This window comes from Moschus berezovskii, chromosome 6, assembly GCF_049115385.1.
Source record: "Moschus berezovskii isolate FMDL1 chromosome 6, NW_MosBer_1.0, whole genome shotgun sequence".
NCBI lineage: Eukaryota > Metazoa > Chordata > Mammalia > Artiodactyla > Moschidae > Moschus > Moschus berezovskii.
Genome location: NC_142465.1, coordinates 65,255,054 through 65,278,618, shown reverse-complemented (window position 1 = coordinate 65,278,618; position 23,565 = coordinate 65,255,054). Strand labels below are relative to the sequence as shown.

The window sequence follows — 23,565 nt, the reverse complement described above, 5'->3', positions numbered from 1 at the left end:
TTGCTGACAGAAAGAATGAATGGATGAAGGACTAGGGAAAAGAATTCTTTGTTTTTATTTTATGCTTTTCTATAGAGAGTTAAAAGGTTCAACTGTCCAGTCAGTCCATTTAGGGTTATGTTTCCTATGTGGTTTCTAACTAGAGTTCAAAGGGAAGCAGATCATTGCTTATTTTGTTCACCCATTTAGTTAATATTTACTTTTTCCCTCTCTCTTGGAAATTATAAATGCCTCTAGGAAAAATCTAAATTTCTCTTAATAGTTGTCCAATCCTATCTCATAAATTTCTAGGTAAGAAAGGTATTTTACACTGAATGTGAGTGCCTCCTCAAAATTCACATGTTGAAGCCCTAATCCCCCCCCCATTTGGAGAAGGAGACTCTGAGGAAGTAATTAAGGCTAAATGAGGTCATAAGGGTGGGGCCCTGGTCCATTGGGATTAATCCATCTAAGAAGAGACATGAACAAGTTCTCTTTGTGTGTGCTTCACAGAGGAAAGACTATATGAGAACAAAGTGGGCATCTTTTAAGCCAGGAAAAGAGCTCTCACCAGAAACTGAGGCTTCCAGACCCTCATCTGGGACTTCTAGCCTCCAGAAAAATAAGAAAACAAATTTCTGTTGTTTAAGTCACCCAGTCTATGGGATTTTGCTATGGAAGCCCAAACTGACTAATTAATAATCGACAATGCCAAAGCCTTTGACTGTGTGGATCATAACAAACTGTAGAAAATTCTTCAAGAGATGGGAATACCAGACCACCTGACCTGCCTCCTGAGAAATCTGTATGCAGGTCAGGAAGCAACAGTTAGAACTGGACATGGAACAACAAACTGGTTCCAAGTCAGGAAAGGAGTACAGTCAAGGCTGTATATTGTCACCCTGCTTATTTAACTTATATGCAGAGTACAACATGAGAAACACTAGGCTAGAGGAAGCACAAGCTGGAATCAAGATTTCCGGGAGAAATATCGATAACCTCAGATATGCAGATGACATCACCCTTATGGCAGAAAGCAAAGAAGAACTAAAGAGCCTCTTGATGAAAGTGAAAGAGGAGAGTGAAAAAGTTGGCTTAAAGCTCAACATTTAGAAAACTAAGATCATGGCATCTGGTCCCATCACTTCATGGCAGAGAGATGGGGAAACAGTGGAAACAGTGGCAGACTTTATTTTGGAGGGCTCCAAAATCACTGCAGATGGTGACTGCAGCCATGAAATTAAAAGACGCTTACTCCTTGGAAGAAAAGTTATGACCATCCTAGACAGCATATTAAAAAGCAGAGACATTATTTTGTCAATAAAGTTCCATCCAGTCAAAGCTACGGTTTTTCCAGTAGTCATGTATGGATGTGAAAGTTGGACTATAAAGAAAGTTGAGCACTGAAGAATTGATGCTTTTGAACTGTGGTGTTGGAGAAGACTCTTGAGAGTCCCTTGAACTGCAAGGAGATCCAACCAGTCCATCCTAAAGGAAATCTGTCCTGAATATTCATTGGAAGGACTGATGCTGAAGCTGAAACTCCAATACCTTGGCCACCTGATGCAAAGAAATGACTCCTTGGAAAAGACCCTGATGCTGGGAAAGATTGAAGGTGGGAGGAGAAGGGGATGAAAGAGGATGAGATGGTTGGATGGCATCACAGACTCTATGGACATGAGTCTGAGTAAACTCCGGGAGTTGGTGATGGACAGGGAGGCCTGGGGTGCTGCAGTCCATGGATCGCAAAGAATTGGACACAACTGAGCAACTGAACTGAATTGAAGTTAGTAACTGGGCTTCCCAGATGGCTCAGTGGTAAAGAATCTGCCTACAATGCAGGAGATGCAGGAGATGTGGGTTTGATCCCTGGGTCAGGAAGATCCCCTGGAAGAGAGCATGGCAACCCTCTCCAGTATTCTTAGTAGCCCAAGCTGACTAATGTAGGCAAGAAGCTAAACTTAAGGACTGAAGATGGCTCAAGTACTTACCAGGTACACATTGGGGTATTAATGGAACAACCCCAACAAAAACATGTAAAAAAAAAAGTCAATTAATTACCTAAGTGATGGGGCTTCCCTGATAGCTCAGTTGGTAAAGAATCTGCCTGCAATGCAGGAGACCCTGGTTCAATTCCTGGGTCAGGAAGATCCCCTAGAGAAAGGTTAGGCTACCCAATCCAGTATTCTTGGACTTCCCTTATGGCTCAGCTAGTAAAGAATCCACCTGCAATATGGGAGACCTGGGTTCGATCCCTGGGTTGGGAAGATCCCCTGGAGAAGGGAAAGGCTACCCACTCCAGTATTCTGACCTGGAGAATTCCAAGGACTACAGTTCATGGGGTCTCAAAGAGTCGGACAGAACTCAGTGACTTTCAAAAAAAAAAAGGAGGCGGATACAGGGTATTCCTGCCTTCATGGACAAATTAATATTTAAGGGTAGTAAAATATATACATGTAATCATGCCAAAATAAGAGTGTGGAAAACACAGTCCACAGAAGTTTAAAAAGGTAAATGTGTTTTGGTTTGTTTGTTTTGCCTTTTTCACTTTGATTTCTGCTTCATGAAATGCACTATAATAAATAAAATATAGTAAATCCAAGAAATTTAAGGTAGAATTCTTAAATTACGTAGTTGAAAGAGTTCTTTCTTCCCAAACCTTACAGATGAGATAATGATGAGTAGGTCTGTTACTCATAAAAGAAAAATACCAACTTCACAAATCACTCAAGGTTGCATAACAGAATTTCCTTTTTTTTCAAAGTGAGCCATAAGTTCAAGTCAAAATTGCTTATTGGGAAATGGCTTACATAATGATTAAATAGGGAAAATATATAATATATAACACACATCATTTAAGAAAGGTTGTTAATACACTTTTGATTGATATTTGATTAAAATTGTTGCTGGATATTTAGAATTTTCTAAAGCAGAAAAACATCACTATATAAAAAGAATATCAAAATTTTGTGTGCTTACAACAAAAGCATACTTTTAAAATATATCACACTCTAAATTTAAGAACATTGCTGGTATGATCAAAATCTGTATTTTAGGTACTACAAATTTTATACTTATATAAGACTCTACAGTTATAAAAATAAGCAATTTTTTATTTTAAAAAATAACCATCTTGTCAAATATGTTATAAAAGCAACTCCTACCTCCAGCACTACTAACTGGTCTCCACACTGCGATCATTACTCCATTTGGACAAAGTCAACAACATATTTTAAAACAAAATCAAATATGGTTAATTCTTTGCCAAAAACTAAGCTACGATTTCTCATTGCATTTGAAGTAAATGTAAACTCTATAAATGGCCTCTAAAACCTTGCACACCCCAATCTACTCTTCTAATCTCATCTCATACCACTGCACCCACACTCTCCACACTGTGCTAAATAGGCTTCTGTCCACTCCTCCAAAGGCTCCCGCCTCTTTCCTGCCAAGATCCTCCCACATGATTGTTCCTTCTGTTTATCCTCTTTTTCCTTGCTGGTTGACTGCCGGGCATCCTTCTAATCTCAGCTTCACGTCACCTCCCTCACCATTCATTTGAAGGCAGGTCTCCACTGCTGCTGCTGCTGCTACGTCACTTCAGTCGTGTCCGACTCTGTGTGACCCCATACACAGAAGCCTACCAGGGTCCCCCGTCCCTGGGATTCTCCAGGCAAGAACACTGGAGTGGGTTGCCATTTCTTTCTCCAATGTGTGAAAGTGAAAAGTGAAAGTGAAGTCACTCAGTTGTGTCCAACCCTTAGCGACCCCACGGACTGCAGCCCACCAGGCTCCTCCATCCATGGGATTTTCTAGGCAAGAGTACTGGAGTGGCTTGCCATTGCCTTCTCCGAGGTCTCCACTATGTTCCCGTTAAGCCTATGCTCAATTGTTATCTACTCTAACCACCTTATTGAAAATTGCAACCTCCTGTCTCCCACTCCATAACTTTTCCTCTCTTTTTCTCCCTAGCATTTATCACTTTCTAGGACACCACAAAATGTACTTATTTAATATGTGTATTGTTTATGTCCCCCTCCAGAATATAAGCACCAAGAGGGCAGGAGGTTTTTGTCTGGTTCACTGCTGTATCCCCAGGACTTAGGGCAATACATGGCACATATAAATTCTCAGTAGCTTCTTCCTTCACAGCGCTTGTTGTTTGTGTGTTGACTTATTAAAAGCCTTCACTTATTAAAAGTGACTCATTAAAAGCCTATCTCCCTCCTTCCATGAGCACAGATTCCCATATCTATTTTGCTCATCACTGTATAACCCATAATTGGTGCAGGCCCTAGAGCTTCCGTGGTGGCTCAGTGGTAAAGAATTCGCCTGCCAAGCAGGAGATGGGGGTTCCATCCTTGGGTTGGGAAGATCCCCTGGAGAAGGAAATAGCAACTCACTCTAGTATTCTTGCCTTAAAAATTCCATGGACAGAGGACCCTGGCGGACTACAGTCTACGGGATCACAAAAGAGACAGACATGCCTTAGCAACTAAACAGTAACAACAACAGTGCAAGCCCTGGCATATAGTAAGCACTCAATAAAGATTATTCTGTAAATAAATACCTAAACATGCAAGAAGTTAGATGGCTAAGGTCCATGTCAATCCTTAATGTTTGTGAGTCTCTGTTTAAAGATGGGGCCAATACTGTACTTACCAACTGACCCAGATCAACAATTATTGAAAATAAAAAGGATAATTCGTAAATTCTTTCAATGCCAAATATTCATTGAATGTTCACAATATCCCAACCCTCAGGCTAGGTGCTAGAGATACAGCAATGAAAAAGTGGATCACCATCTAAACTCAACAGGAAGCTTACATTCTAACAGGAGAGATGGACAATACATTAGAAATGAATAGTCAATAAAAGTATAAATTGATGGGTGAACCCTTTGTTAGATATGAAAGGCCTCCTAAGGAAGTAATAACCAAACTAAGACCTGGAAGAGAAGAAGGAGCCAGATACTTGAAAAATTGAGGAAAGAACATTTCCGACAAAGGAGGCAGCAAATATAAAGCCCCTGGGATAATAAACAAAGGTCTGTTTTCCCGGAAAGTCCTGGGAGAGAAGGGAGGGATGAGCTGAGATGAAAGAGGCAGGCAAGGCCAGAGCTTCAGACCCTGGAAGACACCAGAAAAAGTCATAATTTTATTCTAAAAGCAATGGGAAACAGAAGTCTTTAGATAAGGGAGTAGGTGATTTGTTTATAAAGGTCACCCTGATTGCTACGTGAAGGATAGATTTGAGACTCAAGCAGCTGCAGAGAAAATTTGAGATGGTGATGGTCTGAACTGGAATGTTGGTAGTGGAGATGGAAAAATAAACTATTATCTAAGGCATAAAAACGGAAACATTTTAAATATACGTAGCTTGAGCTTCGCAGGTGGTGCTAGTGATAAAGAACCCACCTGCCAATGCAGGAAATGTAAGAGATGCAGGTTTCATCCCCGGGTGGGGAAGATCCCCTGAAGACGTTATGACAACCTACTCCAGTATTCTTGCCTAGAGAATCCCATGGACAGAGGAGCCTGGCCAGCTACACTCCACGGGGTCACAAAACGTCAAACACAACTGAACCAACTTGGCGCACATGTAGCTTAGCCATGTAATGTACTTTCCTTAGTCAATTCTTGGTTCTCATTTTATTTGGCCCATCAGCAGGATTTGCCACAATTGACTGATCATTCCTTCCTTCTTAAAGCACTTTCTCTACTTGGCTTCCAGTACACCACTGGATTTCCTCTACCTCTTTGGCCACTCCTTCTTAGTCTCTACCAGTTTCTTCCCATCTCCCCCTACTTGTCAGTGTTGGAGGGTTCCAGAGTTCAGTCCTTGGACTCTCTTCTTCTCCAACTACACTCACTTCCTTAGCGATTCCATCAAACGTCAAAGTTTAAATGTCATCCATATGCTGATGAATCCCAAATGTATTTCTCCTCTGACCCCTCAGACTCCACATATCCAACTACCTACATAATAACTCTACCTGGATGGTGAATTACATCTCAATCTTAATATAAAAACTAACTCTTCATCTCCCTCACTCCTGCCCGAACATGTTCTTCCCACAGTCACAATCGCACCCCAGGACCTTCACACTTGCCATTCTCCCAGTGTGGCCAACTCTTTGTACAGAAATCTTATCATTTGCTACCATATCTCCCTCTCATCTTTCTCAAAGGTCACTTTTCCTGACTTTCCCTGACCATGTTCCCTGCCATCCCATTTTAAATTATAACACCCACCTGACATCATTATCTTCCTCCCTGCTCTAATTTTCTAGCACTTACCTCCTTGTAAAATAATTTCCTTACATATTTATTTAGTGGCTGTTTGTAGACACAAAAATACACACTCCATGGGGATATGAATTTGTATATTTTTTTAACTTGATGTTTTCCTAGTTCCTGGAATGGAAGCTGATATTTAGGAGGTGCTCAATAAATATGAAGTTAAATCCATGAATGAATAATAAATATAAGCTAAAACTATTTCTTCATATTAAATACATGGATAAAAAATATAAGATGAAACTTATTGACTACTCTAGTATTCTTCACCACTTGCCTACATTTCTAACCGTTCGGTCTGCAATCTGTTTTGACTGGGAAAGAAAGATGGTTAACACAAACAGGAAAGAGCCTTAAAAACAGGTAGTCTGCAGTTCGAGATAATAACATGGTGATGGAATCCAAAAAAGGCAAACGTGCAAAATGAGTCACAAAATCAAGAACAAGTTACTGTGATGCTATTAATAGTAGCAGTTGAAAAAGGAATAAAGTACAAATGTTCACAGAATGACATACTTCATGGCATCAAGAAGTAACTTTTTCATGAACCTAAGTGACCACAAAGTTATTCCTTTCCCTCCATATACAAAACAATACCCACACATGGAAAGTTGTGAAACCTGTGAGTGTGCCAAAACTTCATTGGCATGCATCGACAATTAGAAGACACTCGGAACAAATGCTGAATTATGTAAACTGGTGAATTATGAAACATTTCTTTGTTGACTTTTATTCTGACCCGAGCAGGAAGTCAAGACACATTTACCAGGCATTAAGGATTGTAACGGAGAAGGAAATGGCAACCCACTCCAGTGTTCTTGCCTGGAGAATCCCAGGGACAGGGAAGCCTGGTGGGCTGCTGTCTATGGGGTCGCACAGAGTCGGACACGACTGAAGCGACTTAGCGGCAGCAGCAAGGATTGTAATAGAGACGAGTCTTCACTTCTTAAACTTTGTGTATATCTCCGGGCCCTTTGGCCAGGTTCTGCATCCGCAACACCGACCAGCTCCAGGGACCACCGCCTGCCTCCTCAGAGAATCTCCTCCTCTGGCCCTGGGAGCTGTCTTCTCCGGGCAGCACCCGCCCCAGGGCCCTGCCTCTGCTTACCAAAGCCGGTGGAACTCATATTTCTGTTCCTCCGTTGTAGCTAAAGCCTTCTTTTTCTTCATGAAACCTAGCAACTCCTGAATCTCCTTCTCACAGGAGGCCAGGAGTGGGTTTTTTGCGTCCAGCGGCCCATAAAATACTGCGAGGGGCAACAAGTCCTCGTGGCCGGTCGAGCGAGACTGTGGGCTGAGAGAGCTCGCCTTCGACTCCAGGGGCGACTTCGAAATCGCAGTAGAGGGCGGGGGCGGGGTCGGCGGCGACACTGAGGTGGGAGACACGTTTGATGAAGAGACCGAGCAGGTGCCTTGCGCCGCCATGTTGACGAGACCCGGGCCCGTCCCGGGGTGTGTGTGTGTACACGCGGTTGCCTGGCGACGGTCTCGTGGTAACCAGGCATCCCGCGAGCTTTCGGGGAAATGCAGCGGCCCCTGGAGGGCAAAAGAAGAAAAACCTTGTCCAGAAAGCAATGTTACTCCTGAGGTGTTTTGGCTCTCTTGCTCACCGCTGGATATGATAACTGAGGATTCTGGTGAGAGAGCGAATAGGAGAGCCAGAAACTTAGGATCACATATCCAAACTATACTTTTTCCATTTCGACCACTTAATAATGATGCTCATTAATATATGCCAGGAGTTATTCTGAGCATTTGAAACAAGTAATCTCATTTGGAGAAGGTGATGGCACCCCACTCCAGTATTCTTGCCTGGAAAATCCCATGGAGGGAGGAGCCTGGTAGGCTGCAGTCCATGGGGTCGCGAAGAGTCGGACACGACTGAGCGACTTCACTTTCACTTTTCACTTTCATACATTGGAGAAGGAAATGACAACCCACTCCAGTGTTCTTGCTTGGAGAATCCCAGGGACGGGGGAGCCTGGTGGGCTGCCGTCTATGGGGTCGCACAGAGTCGGACACGACTGAAGCGACTTAGCAGCAGCAATCTCATTTACCTCATTTAATCATCACTATAACTTTGCAATTTAGGATATTATTAGTATCTCCATTTCACAGTTAAAGAAACCAAAGTTTAGGGAGGTTTAGCCATTTGACCAAGGTCAGAGTAAACCGTTGGAGGGTCAGGAACCTGCCTTCAGACTCCAAAGGCTGTGCTCAAAATGACCTTCCCCCACCACCAGGCACTCAAACTAAGGTTAGCAACAGAACTGAAAATAGGAAAATATCTAACAGCAGTTTAAGAATCAATTGCATGCAACTGCTCCACTCTGGTCCCTCTTATTGACCTTGAGGTCTCTAACTGCAAATGATGTTGATGACTAGTAGTTATGACTACTCTGTTTATTCATTTGTGTTTCAACCTTATCTTGATTGTCACTATATTTTAAATTCATGAGCATTTAACTCAGCCTTAACCTGTGGACATTAATGTGTACTAATGCTTGAAGTGGTAACTCTCAAAGAATTTTGCATTTCAAATGGGGATTTTAGGAGACTTTGCTTCTGATGAGGAAGCGATGGCCTCAAGGGAAATATTTGGGGGCAAGAGAAGTTCTTTCCCTGCATTATGGGCAATAGTAAATTTATTTATACATTTAAAGTCTGAGTTTCCAACTAGTACAGAACTTGCTTTGTTTATAAATTTTATGCAGTGCCAAAAATTGTCTAAGAGAAGGATCAGAAATATTTGATGGCTTAGGAAAAGGGGTCTTTAACACTGAAAACTGTTACTTGTCCTGTAAAGACAGTAACCTTTACACCCTGTGAGCCCAATTTCCCACTTAAGATTAAGAAGCTTATTGGACCACAGACTGATTTCTTTCAGCGCTGACCTAATTTCTTGCAGACTCTCTGGACCTGTGCTAATTTGCAAAGTTGGCCTAGTACGTCATGTGTACTGTACCCTAATATTCTTTGAAGGCAAATGATGATGATTTTGCATTTCAAGGCAGGTAATTATGGACCAAGAACCTTCCTGGCAAACAACTAGCTCTTCTGACACCAGACTACAAGGAATTCAATTCTCCATTAAGAATGTAGAAATATTCTTTGATTAAGATTTTTATCTTGTCTCTAAGTGAGCAGTAAAAATGCTAAGACTTTAAAGAATTTAGGCCTAAAGAAATAATTCATCCTTGGGGCATTTACAAAAAGTATTAATAGACCTTTTAAAAAAGTCAGCTTGATAAGTTCTTTCTCTTCTCATCGTCTTATTCTTACGTAATAGACATGTCCACTTCAGATCAAAAGCTGGTATAATTTGCCACTGAGTACTGTCTTTTATATTGATGAAAGTGAAGTTGCAGGATAAATGTAAATTAAAGTAGTCACAGAGGAGGAAAGAAAATAAAAATAAAACACATAAAGTAGATTTATTCCCCCTTGATCTGACTGCTCTCAGAAACAGCTTTCATAGCTCAGACACGTACCAGTCACTGGTAAAAGAAAATGTGACTAATTAAATTCAAATACTTGAATTATGAAACATTGTATCTTAGTCATTTTCCTCCTTGCACACACACTCAAGCTAACAATGCATAACTCTTAGTAATTTTTGAAAGCTCATCTGCATATTTAAATGGGTGCTATACTCTGAATCATCACTGTGGTAAGATGGATATTTACATTTTCTTCAGTTTAAGTTATATTTAAATCATTTTTTAAAATATTTTTGAGATGTTAATGAGAAGCAGCTATTAGGATATCTTTTCTATTTCCTTGTCACTTCGCTTTATTCTTTTTTACTGTAGTGAAAGAATAGAGCTTTGCAACTGTCTGACAACTAAATAATGTAAATAATTTCCTGATAATAATGTAAATTGCTGTTTCCTTATAATTAAAGAAATTAAGTGTCTGCAGTCTGCAGGGATCCTTTTGCCCATTCAAGAGTGTTTATTATTTAAAGTTACTGTTAGAGAAAGAATAAAGAAAGTTAATATTCTTTCTATTCCTAATGTGGTTGTTAATCATTTAGACTGTCCCAAATATGTAAGATATTTTTTAAAGAAAAGCACGAAGATCTACTTTTCCTACATCACTATCTAATAGTTCAGTTCACTTCAGTCGCTCAGTCGTGTCCAACTCTTTGCGACATCATGAATCACAGCACACCAGGACTCCCTGTCTATCACCAACACCCAGAATTTACCCAAACTCATGTCCATCGAGTCGGTGATGCCATCCAGCCATCTCATCCTCTGTCATCCCCTTCGCCTCTTGCCCCCAATCCCTCCCAGCATCAGAGACTTTTCCAATGAGTCAGCTCTTCGCATCAAGTGGCCAAAGTATTAGAGCTTCAGCTTCAACATCAGTCCTTCCAATGAACACCAGGACTGATCTCCTTTAGGATGGACTGGTTGGATCTCCTTGCAGGACAAGGGACTCTCAAGAGTCTTCTCCAGCACCACAGTTCAAAAGCATCAATTCTTCAGTGCTCAGCTTTCTTCACAGTCCAACTCTCACATCCGTACATGACCACTGAAAAAACCATAGCCTTGACTAGATGGACCTTTGTTGGCAAAGTAATATCTCTGCTTTTTATTTTATTTTTTATTTTTTTGCAAAGAAATGAACAGAGGAAAATTTATGCGTCGAACCTGGACTGGTCACTTATGATAATATACATGCTACAATTCCATTCTCTCCAATCATTCCACCTTCACCCTCTCCCACAGAGTCCCAAAGACTGTTCTATCTCTGCTTTTTAATATGCTATCTAAGTTGGTCATAACTTTCCTTCCAAGGAGTAAGCGTCTTTAAGTAAGTTAAATAAGCAAGGTGACAATATACAGCCTTGACGTACTCCCTTTCCTATTTGGAACCAGTCTGTTGTTCCATGTACAGTTCTGACTATTGCTTCCTGACCTGCATACAGGTTTCTCAAGAGGCAGGTCAGGTGGTCTGGTATTCCCATCTCTTTCAGAATGTTCCACAGTTTATTGTGATCCACACAGTCAAAGGCTTTGGCATAGTCAATGAAGCAGAAATAGATGTTTTTCTGGAACTCTCTTGCTTTCTCCATGGTCCAGCGGATGTTGGCAATTTGATCTCTGGTGCCTCTGCCTTTTCTAAAACCTGCTTGAATGTCTGGAAGTTCACGGTTCACATATTGCTGAAGCCTGGCTTGGAGAATTTTGAGCATGACTTTACCAGCATGTGAGATGAGTGCAATTGTGCAGTAGTTTGAGCATTCTTTGGCATTGCCTTTCTTTGGGATTGGAATGAAGATTGACCTTTTCCAGTCCTGTGGCCACTGCTAAGTTTTCCAAATTTGCTGGCATATTGAGTGCAGCACTTTCACAGCATCATCTTTCAGGATTTGAAATAGCTCAACTGGAATTCCATCACCTCCACTAGCTTTGTTCATAGTGATGCTTCCTAAGGCCCACTTGACTTCACATGCCAAGATGTCTGGCTCCAGGTGAGTGATCACGCCATCGTGATTATCTTCATCGTGAAGATCTTTTTGGTACAGTTCTTCTGTGTATTCTTGCCACCTCTTCTTAATATGTTCTGCTTCTGTTAGGTCCATGCATATCATTTCTGTCCTTTATTGAGCCCATCTTTGCATGAAATGTTCCCTTGATATCTCTAATTTTCTTGAAGACATCTCTTTTTTTTCCTATTCTATTGTTTTCCTCTATTTCTTTGCATTGATCGCTGAGGAAGGCTTTCTTATCTCTCTTTGCTATTCTTTGGAACTCTGCATTCAGATGCTTATATCTTTCCTTTTCTCCTTTGCTTTTCACTTCTCTTCTTTTCACAGCTATTTGTAAGGCCTCCTCAGACAGCCATTTTGCTTTTTTGCATTTCTTTTCCATGGGGATGGTCTTGGTCCCTATCTCCTATACAATATCACAAACCTCCGTCCAGAGTTCATCAGGCACTCTGTCTATCAGATCTAGTCCATTAAATCTATTTCTTACTTCCACTGTATAATCATAAGGGATTTGATTTAGGTCATATCTGAATGGTCTAGTGATTTTCCCTACTTTCTTCAATTTCAGTCTGAATTTGGCAATAAGGAGTTCATGATCTGAGCCACAGTCAGCTCCTGGTCTTGTTTTTGCTATCTGTATAGAGCTTCTCCATCTTTGGCTGCAAAGAATATAATCAATCTGATTTCGGTGTTGACCATCTGGTGATGTCAATGTGTAGAGTCTTCTCTTGTGTTGTTGGAAGAGGGTGTTTGCTATGACCAGTGCGTTCTCTTGACAAAACTCTATTAGCCTTTGCCCTGCTCCATTCTGTGCTCCAAGGCTAAATTTGCCTGTTATTCCAGGTGTTTCTTGACTTCCTACTTTTGCATTCCAGTCCCCTATAATGAAAAGGACATCTTTTTTGGGTGTTAGTTCTAAAAGGTCTCGTAGGTCTTCATAGAACCGTTTAACTTTGGCTTCTTCAGCATTACTGGTTGGGGCATAGGCTTGGATTACTGTAATATTGAATGGTTTGCCTTGGAAATGAACAGAAATCATTCTGTCGTTTTTAAGATTGCATCCAAGTACTGCATTTCGAACTCTTCTGTTGACCATGATGGCTACTCCATTTCTTCTAAGGGATTCCTGCCCACAGTAGTAGATATAATGGTCATCTGAGTTAAATTCACCCATTCCAGTCCATTTTAGTTCACTGATTCCTAGAATGTCTACGTTCACTCTTGTCATCTCCTGTTTGACCACTTCCAATCTAGGAAGTATCAAATAGTGAGAACTTACACAAAGGAAACCACTTGAACACAAGACCACACAACCACCAGTAGTACTCTGTGCAGGACACCTCATCTAAAAAACAAAAAATACAAAAATACAAACCATTTCACCAGCAGACAGGATTACCACCTCACTCAGCATTGCCCATCAGAGGAAAAACAAAAAAACTCAGCACAAATCTCACCATATACGAGGCTTACACAAACCACTGGACCACCCTTAGGAGGGCAGAAACCAGAAGGAAGAAAGAATTCAACCCTGAAGCCTGGGAAAAGGAGACCTCAAACACAATAAGTTTTTTAAAAAATTTTTAAAATAATGAAAAGGCAGAGAAATACTACACAAATGAAGGAACAAATTAGAAACACAGAAGTCCAAACAAATGAAGAGGAAATAAGCAAACTACCTGCAAAAGAATTCAGAATAATGATAGTAAAGATGATCAAAAACCTTGAAAACAAAATGGAGAAAATTAAAGAATTGATTAACAAAGACCTAGAATAATTAAAGAATAAACAGAGATAAACAACACAATTACTGAAATTAAAAATACTCTGAAAGCAATCAACAGCAGGATATCTGAAGCAGAAGAATGAATCAGTGACTGGAAGACAAAATGGTGGAAATAACTTCTGAAGAGCAGAATAAAGTAAAAAGAATGAAAAGAACTGAGGATAGTCTCAGAGACCTCTGGGACAATATCAAATGCACCAAGATTTGAATTATGGGCATCCCAGAAAAAGAAGAGAAAAGAAAGGGTATGAGAAAATTTCTGAAGAGATTATAGTTGAAAATTTCCCCAGCATGGAAAAGGAAATAGTTAATCAAGTCCAAGAGGCTCAAAGAGTCCCATACAGGATAAATCCAAGGAGAAACATGTCAAGACACATACTAATTAAACTAAAAAAGACTAAACACAAATAAATAATATTAAAAGCAGCAAGGGAGAAGCAACAAGTAACATACAAGGGAAACCCCATACGCTTAACAGCTGATCTTTCAGCAGAAACTCTGCAGGCCAGAAGGATATATTTAAAGTACTGAAAGGGAAAAATCTACAACCAAGATTATGGTACCTGGCAAGGATCTCATTCAACATTGATGGAGAAATCAAAAGCTTTTCAGACGAGCAAAAGTTAAGAGAATTCAGTCCCACCAAACCAGCTTTACAAAAAATGTTAAAGGGATTTATATAGTCAAGAAATACAAGAGAAGGAAAAAGATCTACAAAGTCAACCCCAAATAATTAAGAAAATAGCAATAAGAACATATATATCAATAATTGCTTTAAATGTAAATGGATTGAATGCTCCAACCAAAAGAAACAGACTGGCTGAATGGATACAAAAGCAAGACCCATATATATGCTGTCTACAAGAAACCCATTTCTGACCTCAAGACACATATAGACTGAAAGTGAGAGGATGGAAAAATTTATTCCATGCAAATGGGAAGCAAAAGAAAGCTGGAGCAGCAATCCTCATATCAGACAAAATAGACCTTAAAATAAAAAAGATTACAAGAGATAAGGAAGGACATTACATAATGATCAAGGAATCAATCCAAGAGGAAGACATAACAATTGTAAATATTTATGCACCCAACATAGCAGCACCTCAATACATAAGACAAACACTAACAGACATAAAAGTAGAAACTGACAGTAACACAATAATATTAGGAGACTTTAACACCCTGTTTACACCGATAGACAGACCATCAAAACAAAAAATTAATAGGAAACGTGTTAAATGATACATTAGATGAGATGGAGCTCATTGATATCTTCAGGATATTCCATCCAAATGCAGAAGAATAAACCTTCTTCTTAAGTGTACATGGAACATTCTCCAGGATAGACCACATCTTGGGTCACATATCAAACCTCAGCAAATTTAAGAAAGTTGAAATCATATCAAGCATCTTCTCCAACCACAACATTATGAGACTGAATATCAACTACAAGGGAAAAAAAAAGTCTGCAAGAAACACAAACACATGGAGATTAAACAACACGTTTCTAAATAACCAACAGGTTACTGAAGAAATCAAAAGGGAAGTAAAAACGTTTCTAGGAACAAATGACAATGAAAACATGACAACACAAAACCTACGGGATGCAGCAAAAGCAGTTCTGAGAGGGAAGTTTTGTAGCAATACAATCCTACCTCAAGAAACAAGAAAAACATCGAATAGACAACCTAACTTTACACCTAAAATGACTGGAAAAAGAACAACAACAAAAATAAAATAGTAGAAGGAAAGAAATCATAAAAATCTGAGCAGAAATAAATGAAAAAGAAATGAAAGAAACAATGGTAAAGATTAATAAAACTAAAAGCTGGTTTTTTGAGAAGATAACCAAATTTGACAAACCTTTGGCTAGATTCACCAAGGAAAAAAGAGAGAAGAATCAAATCAACAGAACTAGCAATGAAAAAGGAGAGATTACAACAGACAATGCAGAAATACAAAGCATTTTAAGAGATTGTTGTGAACAGCTATATGGCAATAAAATGGATAACCTGGAAGAAATGGACAGATTCTTAGAAAAGTTCAATCTTCCAAAACTGAACCAAGAAGAAATAGAAATTATGAACAATCCAATTACAAGCCCTGAAATTGAAGCTGTGATAAAAAAATCTCCCAGAAAACAAAATCCCAGGACCAGATGGCTTCACAGGAGAATTCTATCAAACATTTAGAGAAGAACTAATGTCTATCCTTCTGAAACTTTTCAAAAAATTGCAGAGGAAGAAATACTTCCAAATTCACTCTACAAAGCCACCATCACCCTGATACCAAAACCAGACAAAAACAACACAGAAAAAGATAACTACAGGCCAGTATAACTGATGAACATAGAGGGAAAAATCCTCAACAAAATTTTAGCAAACAATTCAGCAACACATCAAAAAGCTCATACACCATGATCAAGTTGGGTTTATTCCAAGGATGCAAGGATTCTTCAATATACACAAATCAATCAATGCAATGCACCATATTAACAAATTGAAAGATAAAAACCGTATGATAATCTCAATAGACGCAGAAAAAGCCTCTGACAAAATTCAGCACCCATTTATGATTAAAACTCTTCAAAAAATGGGCATAGAAGTAACCTACCTCAACATAGTAAAGGCCATATATGATAAGCCTACAGCAAACATTATTCTCAATGGTGAAAAACTGAAAGCATTTCCCCTAAGATCAGGAAGAAGACAAGGGTGCCCACTTTCCCCACTATTATTCAACATTGTTCTGGAAGTCCTAATTACAGCAATTAGAGAAGAAAAAGAAATAAAAGTAATCCAGATAGGAAAAGAAGAAGTAAAGCTCACACTGTTTGCAGATGACATGATACTTTACATAGAAAACCCTAAAGTTAGTATCAGAAAAGGACTAGAATTAATCAATGAATTTAGCAAAGTTGCAGGATACAAAATCAATACACAGAAATCACTTGCATTTCTATATACTAACAATGAAAAATCAGAAAAAGAAATTAAGGAATCAATCCCATTCACAGTTGCAACAAAAAGAATTAAATATCTAGGAATAGGAAATAGATGGGGAAACAGTGGAAACAGTGTCAGACTTTATTTTTTTGGGCTCCAAAATCACTGCGGATGCTGATTGCAGCCATGAAATTAAAAGACGCTTACTCCTTGGAAGGAAAGTTATGACCAACCTAGATAGCATATTAAAAAGCAGAGACATTACTTTGCCAACCAAGGTCCGTCTAGTCAAACCTATGGTTTTTCCCGTGGTCATGTATGGATGTGAGAGTTGGACTGTGAAGAAGTCTGATCACCGAAGAATTGATGCTTTTGAACTGTGGTGCTGGAGAAGACTCTTGAGAGTTACCTTGGACTGCAAGGAGATCCAACCAGTCCATTCTAAAGGAGATCAATCCTGGGTGTTCATTGGAAGGACTGATGCTAAAATTGAAACTCCAATACTTTGGCCACCTCATGCGAAGAGTTGACTCACTGGAAAAGACTCTGGTGCTGGGAGGGATTGGGGGCAGGAGGAGAAGGGGACGACAGAGAATGAGATGGCTGGATGGCATCACCGACTCGATGGACATGAGTTTGAGTGAACTCCCAGAGTTGGTGATGGACAGTGAGGCCTGGCATGCTGTGATTCAGGGGATCGCAGTCAGACATGACTGAGCGACTGAACTGAACTGAACTGAAGTAGACAAAAGAACTATACACAAAAATTATAAAACACTGATGAAAGAAATCAAAGATGACATAAACAGATGGAGAGATATTCCATGTATCTTCCATATTCCGGGTAGAAAGAATCAATATTGTGAAAATAACTATACTATCAAATGCAAGCTGCAGATTCAATGTGATCCCTATCAAATTACCAATGGCATTTTTTCACAGAACTAGAACATAAAGTTTCACAATTCATATGGAAACACAAAAGATACCGAATAGCCAAAGCAGTCTTGAGAAAGAAGAATGGAGCTGGAGGAATCTACCTTCCTGTCTTCAGATTATACTACAAAGCTACAGTCATCAAGACAATATGGTATTGGCACAAAAAACAGAAACATAGACCAATGGAACAAGATAGAAAGCAGAGACAAATAAACAAAATAAACCCATGCACCTATGAGTACCTTATATTTGACAAAGGAGGCAAGAATATACAATGGGGCAAAGACAGCCGTTTCAATAAATGGTGCTGGAAAAACTGGACAGCTACATGTAAAAGAATGAAACTAGAACACTTTCTAATACCATACACAAAGTTAAACTCAAAATGGATTAAAGACCTAAATGTAAGACCAGGAACTATAAAATTCTTAGAGGAAAACATAAGCAGAACACTCAATGATATAAATCAAATGAAGGTAACTCTATGACCCACATTCTAGAGTAATGGAAATAAAAACAAAAATAAACAAGTGGGGCCTGATTAAACTTAAAAGCTTTTGCACAGCAAAGAAAACTATAAGCAAGGTAAAAAGACAGCTCTCAGAATGGGAGAAAATAATAGCAAATGAAACAATTGACAAAGGATTAATTTCTGAAATATACAAGTAACTCATACAACTCAATACCAGAAAAACAAACAACCCAGTCAAAAAGTGGGAAAAAGACCTAAACAGACATTTCTCCAAAGAAGACATACAGATGGCAAACAAACACATGAAAAGATGCTCAACATCACTCATTATTCAGTTCAGTTCAGTTCAGTTCAGTCGCTTAGTCATATCTGACTCTTTGCGACTCCATGAATCACAGCATGCCAGGCCTACCTGTCCATCACCAACTCCCAGAGTTCACCCAAACTCATGTCCATCAAGTCACTGATGCCATCCAGCCATCTAATCCTTTGTCGTCCCCTTCTCCTCCTTTCCCCAATCCCTCCCAGCATCAGAGTCTTTTCCAATGAGTCAACTCTTCACATGAGGTGGCCAAAGTATTGGAGTTTCAGCCTCAGCATCAGTCCTTCCAATGAACACTCAGGACTGGTCTCCTTTAGGATGGACTGGATGGATCTCCTTGCAGTCCAAGGGACTCTCAAGAGTCTTCTCTAGCACCACAGTTCAAAAGCATCAATTCTTCAGCGATCAGCTTTCTTTATAGTCCAACTCTCATCACTGCATCTGCAGTGATTTTGGAGCTCAAAAAAATAAAGTCTGACACTGTTTCCAGTTTCCACATCTATTTCCCATGAAGTGATGGGACCAGGTGCCATGATCTTAGTTTTCTGACAGTTGAGCTTTAAGCCAACTTTTTCACTCTCCTCTTTCACTTTCACCAAGAGGCTTTTTAGTTCCTCTTCACTCATTATTAGAAAAATGCAAATCAAAATTACAATGAGATATCACCTCAAACCATCAGAATGGCCATCATCAAAGTCTACAAACAATAAATGCTGGAGAGGGTATGGAGAAAAGGGAACACTCTTGCACTGTTGGTGGGAATGTAAATTAATACAATCACTATGGGAGATGGTATGGAGATTCCTTTAAAAACTAGGAATAAAACCACCATATGACCCAGCAATCCCATCCTAGACATATACCCTGAGGAATCCAAAATTGAAAAAGACACATGTATCCCATTGTTCACTGCAGCACTAGTTCAACAGCTAGTACATGAAAGCAACCTAGATATCCATCAACAGATGACTGAATAAAGAAGATGTGATACATATACACAATGGAATATTACTCAACCATTAAAAGGAATGCCTTTGAGTCAGTTCTAATGAGGTGGATGAACCTAGAACCTATTATACAGAGTGAAGTAAGTTAGAAAGAGATAGATATCATTTTCTAATGCATATATACGGAATCTAGAAAAATGGTACTGAAGAATTTATTCACAGGGCAGCAATGCAGAAACAGACATAGAGAATAGACTTACGGACATGGGGAGAGGAAAAGAGGGTGAGATGTATGCAAAGAGTAACATGGAAACTTACATTGCCGTATGTGAAATAGACAGCCAACAAGAGTTTGCTGTATGGCTAAGAAACTCAAACATGGGCTCTGCATCAACCTGGAGGGGTGGGATGAGGAGGGAGATGGGAGGAAGGTTCAAAAGGGAGGGGATATATGTATATCTATGGTTGATTCAGGCTGAGGTTAGACAGACAACAACAAAATTCTGTAAAGTAATTAGTTTAGTCGCTCAGTCATGTCCGACTCTTTGTGACCCCCATGGACTGCAGCACACCCGGCCTCCCTTTCCATCACCAACTTCCGGAGTTTACTCAACTCATGTACATCGAGTTGGTGATGCCATCCAACCATCTCATCCTCTGTCATCCCCTTCTTCTCCTGCCTTCAATCTTTCCCAGCATCAGGGTCTTTTCAAATGAGTCAGCTCTTCGCATCAGGTGGCCAAAGTATTGGAGTTTCAGCTTCATCATCAGTCCCTCCAATGAATATTCAGGACTAATCTCCTTTAGGATGGACTGGTTGGATCTCCTTGAAGTCCAAGGGACTCTCAAGAGTCTTCTCCAGCACCACAGTTCAAAAGCATCAATTCTTCGGCAATCAGCTTTCTTTATAGTTAACTCTTACATCCATATATGACTACTAGAAAAACCACAGCCTTGACTAGACAGACCTTTGTTGACAAAGTAATGTCTCTGCTTTTCAATATGCTGTCTAGGTTGGTCATAACTTTCCTTCCAAGGTGTTCAGTTCAGTTCAGTTCAGTCGCTCACTCGTGTCCGACTCTCCGCGACCCCATGAATCACAGCACGCCAGGTCTCCCTGTCCATCACCAACTCCCGGAGTTCACTCAAACTCATGTCCACAGAGTCGGTGATGCCATCCAGCCATCTCATTCTCGGTCGTCCCCTTCTCCTCCCGCCCCCAACCTTTCCCAGCATCAGAGTCTTTTCCAGTGAGTCAACTCGTCGCATGAGGTGGCCAAAGTATTGCAGGGTGTAAGCGTCTTTTAATTTCATGGCTATAATAACCATCTGCAGTGATTTTGGACCCAAAATAATAAAGTCTGCTACTGTTTCCACTGTTTCCCCATCTATTTGCCACGAAGTGATGGGACCAGATGCCATGATCTTAGTTTTCTGAATGTTGAGCATTAAACCAACTTTTTCACTTTCCTCTTTCACTTTCATCAAGAGACTCTTCAGTTTCTCTTCACTTTCTGCCATAAGGGTGGTGTCATCTGCATATCTGAAGTTATTGGTATTTCTCCCAGCAATCTTGATTCCAGCTTGTGCTTCTTCCAGCCCAGCATTCCTCATGAGGTACACTGCATATAAGTTAAATAAGCAGGGTAACAATATAACCTTGACGCACTCCTTTTCCTATTTGGAACCAGTCTGTTGTTCCATGTCTAGTTCTAATTGTTGCTTCCTGATCTGCATACAGATTTCTCAAGAGGCAGGTCAAGTGGCCTGGTATTCCCATCTCTTTCAGAATTTTCCACAGTTTGTTGTTATCCACATAGTCAAAGGCTTTGGCATAGTCAATAAAGCAGAAATAGATGCTTTTCTGGAACTCTGTTGTTTTTTCGATGATACAGCGGATGTTGGCAATTTGATCTCTGGTAAAGCAAGTATCCTTAAATAAAAACATAAATTTAAAAAAAAGAAAGAAAGACCAGATAAGGAGACTGGGTACATAAAGCAGCTTTACTTATTACAGGCTACCAGTAGAAGTCAATATAGTCAGGATACACAACAAAAATATCCGCATCATTATCCAGGAGAGATTGGAATATAAATTTCCATAATCTAGCATCCTCACCAGTGGTGCACAATGCTTGGTGGTAATATCCAGGTGTCTTTTAAGTCTCTGATGGGGAAAAAATGGACACAGCGAGAGACTTTATTTGTGGGGGCTCCAAAATCACTGCAGATGGTGACTGTAGCCATTAAATTAAAAGATGCTTTTTCCTTGGAAGAAAATCTATGACCAACCTAGACAGCATATTAAAAAGCAGAGACATCACTTTGCCAACAAATGCCATCTAGTCAAAGCTATGGTTTTTCCAGTAGTCATGTATGGATGTGAGATTTGGGCTATAAAGAAAGCTGAGTACTGAGGAATTGATGCTTCTGAACGGTGATGTTGGAGAAGACTCTTGAGAGTCCCTTGGACTGCAAGGACATCAAAACACTCAATCCTAAAGGAAATCAGTCGTGAATATTCAGTGGAAGTTCTGATGCCAAAGCTGAATCTCCAATACTTTGACCACCTGATGCGAAAATTTGACTCATTTGCAAAGACCCTGATGCTGGGAAAGATTGAAGGCAGGAGGAGAAGGGGATGACAGAGGATGAGATGGTTGGATGGTATCACCAACTCAATGGACGTGAGTTTGAGTAAGCTTCGGGAGTTGGTTGTGGATAGGGAAGCCTGGCGTGCTGCAGTCCATGTGGTCACAAAGAGTTGGGCATGACTGAGTGACTAAACTGACTAAGTCTCTAATGCTTGAACAAATGTCTGCAGTTCCTCTGGAGTGCAGTGTTGCTTCAGTTTAATACTGTGGTGTGTGGACAGTTTCAGATACCTCCACTTGGCTCTGCTACCAAGCTCTAATACCACAGGTTAGGAATCCCATGTTAGAGTTCTGCTAGATACTAAGTCTCACCTTCAATCAAAGGTTTTGGGTTTTTGAACAGCCTGAGATCTGGAATCTAGATGAGGAAGCACAATTTTCCATTGCAGCAACTAATATGAGACTTTTGCTTACCATTTCTTGACTTTTCTGATTATATGTATCAAGCAGCAACTTTGTTGCCTTCTCAACCATCTATCTTGACCCTGCAACACCATGATTCATTAGCCAACACCGCATATCCCTATAGGTAGAGACACCCTGGTTGTCACTCTGGCCTGGGCTGTCCATTATGGTAATGACATCTCATGCTGGCCTTTGTTAACTGCTACCATCTGGCTTTGCCATTCTGGAATTACATAATCCCCACAAATATTATGGGCTTCCCCAGTGACTGAGCAGTAAAGAATCTGCCTGCAATGCGTGAGACATATGAGACATGTGTTCGAGCCCACGTCTCCTGTCAGAAAGATCCCCTGGAGGAGGGCATGGCAACCCACTCCAGTATTCTTGGCTGGAGAATCCCATGAACAGAGGAGCCTGGTGGGCTACAGTCTACAGGGTCACAAAGAATCAGTCATAACTGAGTGACTGAGCACCATTAATATGATGAAACTAAAGTTCATGGCAGAATCCCTTACTGCCCACAGCCCTGGCCCACAGAAGACAGAAAACTTCCAAGCTTCTCCAAAGATGCTGCTACTCACCTTGTTGTTAAATTCCTTGCATCCCCATTGGAGTTGTCCTCTGGTCAACTAGGGGAACTTAGCCAAAATGTAGGTTCTTTCAGTTCAGTTCAGTCGCTCAGTCGTGTCCGACTCTTTGCAACCCCGTGAATCATAGCACGCCAGGCCTCCCTGTCCATCACCAACTCCCGGAGTTCACTCAAACTCATGTCCATCGAGTCGGTGATGCCATCCAGCCATCTCATTCTCTTTCGTCTCCTTCTCCTCCCGCCCCCAATCCCTCCCAGCACGGACATATGTAATAAATCCATTGTAACATTTCTATCTCTCTGGGCTTTCTGGCCCTGTCTTCAAGATCATGTCAAGGAAGTGCAGCATCTCCACTGCATTAGATGTAGAACATTATCAGATCTGCACTTCCAGAAACTACCTTGTTATGTGATTAGGAATTCTGAATCATGGCTGAGCCCCCCATATTGGGTTCCCTTGGTAGCTCATCGGTAAAGAATCTGCCTGCCAATGCAGGAGATGTGGGTTTGATCCCTGAGTTGAGAAAATCCCCTGGAGGAGGAAATGGCAACCCACTCCAGTATTCTTACTTGGGAAATTCCATGGACAGAGGAGCCTAGCGGGCTATAGTCCATGGGGTTGCAACAACAAACCCATGTGAAGTCAGACACAACTTAGCAACTGAACAGCAACAACAACCCCCATATTAATGAATTCTACCCCATCCAGCCTTGTATTCATTCTGTCC

The 23,565-nt window shown here is 40.4% G+C and overlaps 1 protein-coding gene across 2 annotated transcripts in view; it reads right to left on the bottom strand.

Annotated features, from left to right (window-relative positions):
- The window catches only part of CFAP54 (cilia and flagella associated protein 54), a 321,117-nt gene extending 313,403 nt beyond the window's left edge, over window positions 1-7,714 (bottom strand). For both annotated transcript variants that reach the window (XM_088837126.1, XM_055395985.2), the window contains exon 1: window positions 7,387-7,714. In XM_088837126.1, coding sequence (XP_088693252.1) covers window positions 7,387-7,703 — 317 coding nt within the window. In that variant the 5' untranslated portion in view covers window positions 7,704-7,714. The remainder of the gene's footprint in view (window positions 1-7,386) is intronic.
- Window positions 7,715-23,565: the final 15,851 nt, after the last annotated feature.